General features: G+C 38.2%; 1 protein-coding gene across 1 annotated transcript; it reads left to right on the top strand.

Moving 5' to 3' along the window:
• Positions 1-3320: 3320 nt before the first annotated feature.
• On the top strand, positions 3321-3957 carry LOC140851283 (putative esterase C31F10.02). Its single transcript, XM_073242909.1, has 2 exons — positions 3321-3579; positions 3691-3957. The coding sequence occupies exons 1-2, from the start codon at positions 3400-3402 to the stop codon at positions 3940-3942; spliced, it is 432 nt and encodes a 143-aa protein (XP_073099010.1). The 5' UTR covers positions 3321-3399; the 3' UTR covers positions 3943-3957.
• The last annotated feature ends 322 nt before the right edge of the window (positions 3958-4279 follow it).

The following is a 4279-nucleotide window of genomic DNA, read 5'->3' as shown; positions in this document are numbered from 1 at the left end:
CCAACCCAAACAAAGCCCAGCCCAGCAGACCAAGCCCGAAACGAAAAAAAAAAAGAAGAGAAAACAGGGGATCAAACCGGGAAGAAGACTCCCGATAGGAGTCTTCTTCTCCGGCGAAACCCAGGCAAAATCGAACTCCTAGGATCCCCTATAAGAAGATCCTCTCTCCCTTGAGACCGGACATCGGCTTCTTCCCTCTCTTTCTCTCCGATTTTTCCCGAAGAAGAGCCGCGGGCACTGTTGGTTTCTCGCCGTGATTTCTCGCCGGTGAGGTCACCGGAGGCCGAGGTGAGTCTCCTTCTTCTTCCCCTCTTTCTTCTCCTTCCTCCCATGCTCCTGTACGCGGCTGCCAGCGACGAGTGTCGCCGATCTACAGTCGGGAAAGAGACTCTGTTTTTGGGTCTCTTTTCCTTGAATATTCCGACGCCGGCGATCGGAATCGATCGCCGGCCATACTCCTCCGTGACCGGGGGAGTGGCCCCCATCGGCCGCCGGCCTCCGCCGCGGCGGCCATGGCCCGAACGGCCGATCAAGGCTGGAGGACCAAGGGTCCCCTGTTCCGGCACGGGAAGAACCAAGAAAAAGAAGAAAAGAAGAAAAGAAGAAAAAGAAGAAAAAGAAAAAGAAGAAAAAAAAGAAAAGAGAAAGAAGGAAAAAGAGAAAAGAAAAGGAAAGAAAAAAAAAAAAAGAAAAAGAAGAAAAAGAAAAGAAGAAAAAGAAAAGAAAAGAAAAGAAAAGAAAAGAAAAAAAATATAATAATAATAATAAAATAAATATATATATATATAAGTAAGTAAATAAATAAATAAATTTAAAAAAAAAAATTGATGAGGGAGAGAGTTTCTCTCTCTTCTTTCAGTCTGAACCCTGACTTTCTCTCTCTGGAATTGGACTTTCTCTCTCTACTTTCTCTCTCTAGAATTTTCTCTCTCTAGCTTGTTTCTCTCTCTCTTGATGGATTTCTCTCTCTAAAGTTATCCTTCTAGGATTAGCATAGGGGAAGGCTTCATCTGATGATTCTGATCGAGTTTAGAGACGAGTCTGATTTTAAGCGAGATTTTAATTTTGGGATTTGTTAGATTTAATTTTGAATTAAATTAATGTAAAAAATATAATTTTGGATAATAGGCACGGAAGAATCTCCTAGAAGTTAGTCGATCTATTCATTCAGTGCTCCGTGAAAGGTAAGTAATGAATCATCTTCTCGAGATATTCCATATTTATTCTGAAAATAAATAATTATTCTCTGAAATTATGCATGATTTATGAAATTATGTTTTGAAAGAAAAGTACTTTTGAAATGTTATGGTATATCGATTTATGCACATGTTTAGTGAAAGATTATGATATATATTATGGTACAAAGTGTTTTGATACAGATCGGATTTATGCTCTCAGCCTAACTATGTTTCAGTGGGCCCCGCCAATAAGGATTATACGTTGGTACTCAGTGGACCCTACCAGTAGGGGTTGTGTGCTGGTATTTGTGGACCCTGCCAGTGGGGGTTGTGCGCTGGTATTTGTGGACCCTGCCAGTGGGGGTTGTGCGCTGGTATTCTGTGGACCCCGTCAATGGGGGTTAAACATTGGTCATAGTCAAGGCTGTTGAGTTACGAGTGTTTTGAATCGAATCGGATTTATGATTATATTATATGTGAATATTTGAAAATATTTGGTTTGTATTAAATCAGCATGAAATATACTCTTATGTTTATTTGCAGCATTATTCTTGAAAATTATATAATATCTGAAATATCTGGTAGAGATACTTGTTACTTACTGGGCTGTCTAGCTCATTACCTTTTTTTTTATTTTTCAGATTCAGATAATTAATTTCGAACGTGGGAAGAAATATTGGAACAGAGCTTTTAGAGGTGAGATTTAGTGTTGTCAACTTCAATTGAACTTAGATCTATTGTTTTATTTTTAGTGAAAAATTTTATTGGATGTAAGACATTTGATTTAATTACTTGAATTAAAGTTGAATAATAATTATTTGAATTTATTCCGCTGTGATGTATTGATATCGTGATGAGATGCCTTGCATGCTTATGGAGAGAGTTCTTCATGAGTATGCGGCGGTTGCCGCGACCCTCGATTCACAATCTCGGATCGGGAGCGTGACACCATCTAAATGATGCTACAACCATTTTTCAATTAGAAAAATATGCATCCTATTTTAGTTCTTACTATTAAGAAAATTGCACTCTTAAAATAGGGTGTAAACCTATCAAATTATTTAAATAATAAAATCACAAGCAAAAAGCCTATGCCACACATTAGACAACTGAAGGAGACAATATATTATTTTACAAATCACAAGACCAAAGTATATGAACAATTTAGCTAAGTTATAAAATAAAAATATTTTTAAATATATGGAATAATTTAATTTTGATGATCAATTGAAAATAGTGTAGTTTGGGTTGAATTATTTTACAAAGAGAGATCATTTTCTTCAAGAAGTTGGGGCATATAAGATAATCTTAAGAAGAGGGTCATGGTATATACAGCGTTCTTTCAAACAATATGGTGAAGAAGATTAGGCCAATGGCTAAAACCATCACGATCTCTCGGACCCAGGCCTAGATGAAGTTGGGGTATATAAGATAATCTTAAGAAGAGGAGGGTCATGGTATATAGAGCATTCTTTCAAACAATATGGTAAAGGAGATCAGGCCTGTGACTAAAACCAATGCGATCACTCTGACCCAAGCCTAGATGAAGTCGGGTTCTTAGGTTTAGAAACTCAATAAATCCAATATCAAGTGAAAAATTATATTTCTTTGGGGTTTAAAAAAAAAAAAAAGAGTGCTAAAGTAGTGCATAGAGGTAGGAATGTGAAGTGGTCTCTAATAAATTTCTAATATTTATTAAATTATGCAATTTTCTAAAATATTATTATTTATACTATATTATAAAATGAAAGAATTAGAAAAAAAATATAACAAAAATATTGTATCCGTCAAAGTTGTTGATCGAAATATTATTAAGATTAATTAATAAAACTTACTTAATGATAACATCGAACCATGATAATTAGGAGACACGTAGTTTAATCTTCTAAATATTTTTCTAATCTAAGATTCCAATTAGATATCTTCTCTCGCATTATTCTCGTTGGCAAGATTATGTGCATTTTCGGCATTTAAACACCCAATTTTAAATGATACCTCAAATAAATAAATCAATAAATATTTTTGTTTTTAATTTTATCGTTCTAATTATTATCATTACTATTTTGGCATGCATCAAATGCGTTTCTTTGCTGGAATGCAATATGTGCGCCGGACTAGCTCGTATCTAGTGTAATCTCCCTTTTCCACGCTGCAGGTCTTGATCAAATAAGCCTTTCCACCGAGCCCCAAATCCACCTCCACTGTTACACGGCTCCCACCCATGGATTTTGAGGCTGTGAAGCGATCGCTGGAGGCAGCAGCGGAGGAGACCCTCCCATCCCCGTCCCTCGACACCCTCCCTTCGAAATTCTACGACGCCTTCGTTCTCCATGGCCTCCGCGTCGACCTCGTCGAGCCCGGCCGCCTCCTCTGCTCCATGACCGTCCCTCCCCGCCTCCTTGTAAGCCCTTCTACCCGTGTCACCGCCGCCTGAAACTCCCCTCCCTCCTCCCGGTCTCCCGATCTTCTCCAATCTAATCCTGCTCGTTCTTTGCATGATGTCTCCATACAGAACACCGGCAACTTTCTACACGGCGGCGCCACCGCTTCACTGGTCGATTTGGTCGGGTCCGCCGCTTTCTACACGGCCGGGGCTCGGACCAAGGGTTCCCCACTGGAGATGAGCATCGCCTACTTGGATGCCGCCTTTGTCCATGTGCGTTCCCTTCTTTTAATAAGAACTCGTTTCTTTTCCTTCGGAAACATGTCAATTTCTATATTTTGCAGGGTTTTTTTTTTTGTGTGTAATTTGAGCTGTTTCTAAGTTTGCAAGCAAATTTTCTTTGTTGTAGAATGTTTTACTGCTATTATTTTTCGAGCGGGGGATAACTTTGAAGTTTTAAGGATGGAAAATTCAGCATTCTTGATGGTACTTAGGGAATTCGAGTTTAGAAGCGATCAAATCTGTCTGTTTCAAATATTTTTTTCTCCTTTAAACTGTGTTTGCTGGAAAGAGCAGTCAATTTGAATTTTGGAGGATATATCAACTAGTTTGATGGTATTTGGGGGCATAAAATTGGTTGTCACTACATGTGATTCATTAATATTTAGGAAAGTTGCTAAAACTATATATCATCTTAGATTGTATCATTTTTTGGTAG

This window comes from Elaeis guineensis, chromosome 8, assembly GCF_000442705.2.
Source record: "Elaeis guineensis isolate ETL-2024a chromosome 8, EG11, whole genome shotgun sequence".
Taxonomy (NCBI): Eukaryota; Viridiplantae; Streptophyta; class Magnoliopsida; order Arecales; family Arecaceae; genus Elaeis; species Elaeis guineensis.
The sequence above is the reverse complement of the archived record's forward strand: the minus strand, read 5'-3'. Positions and strand labels throughout refer to the sequence as shown.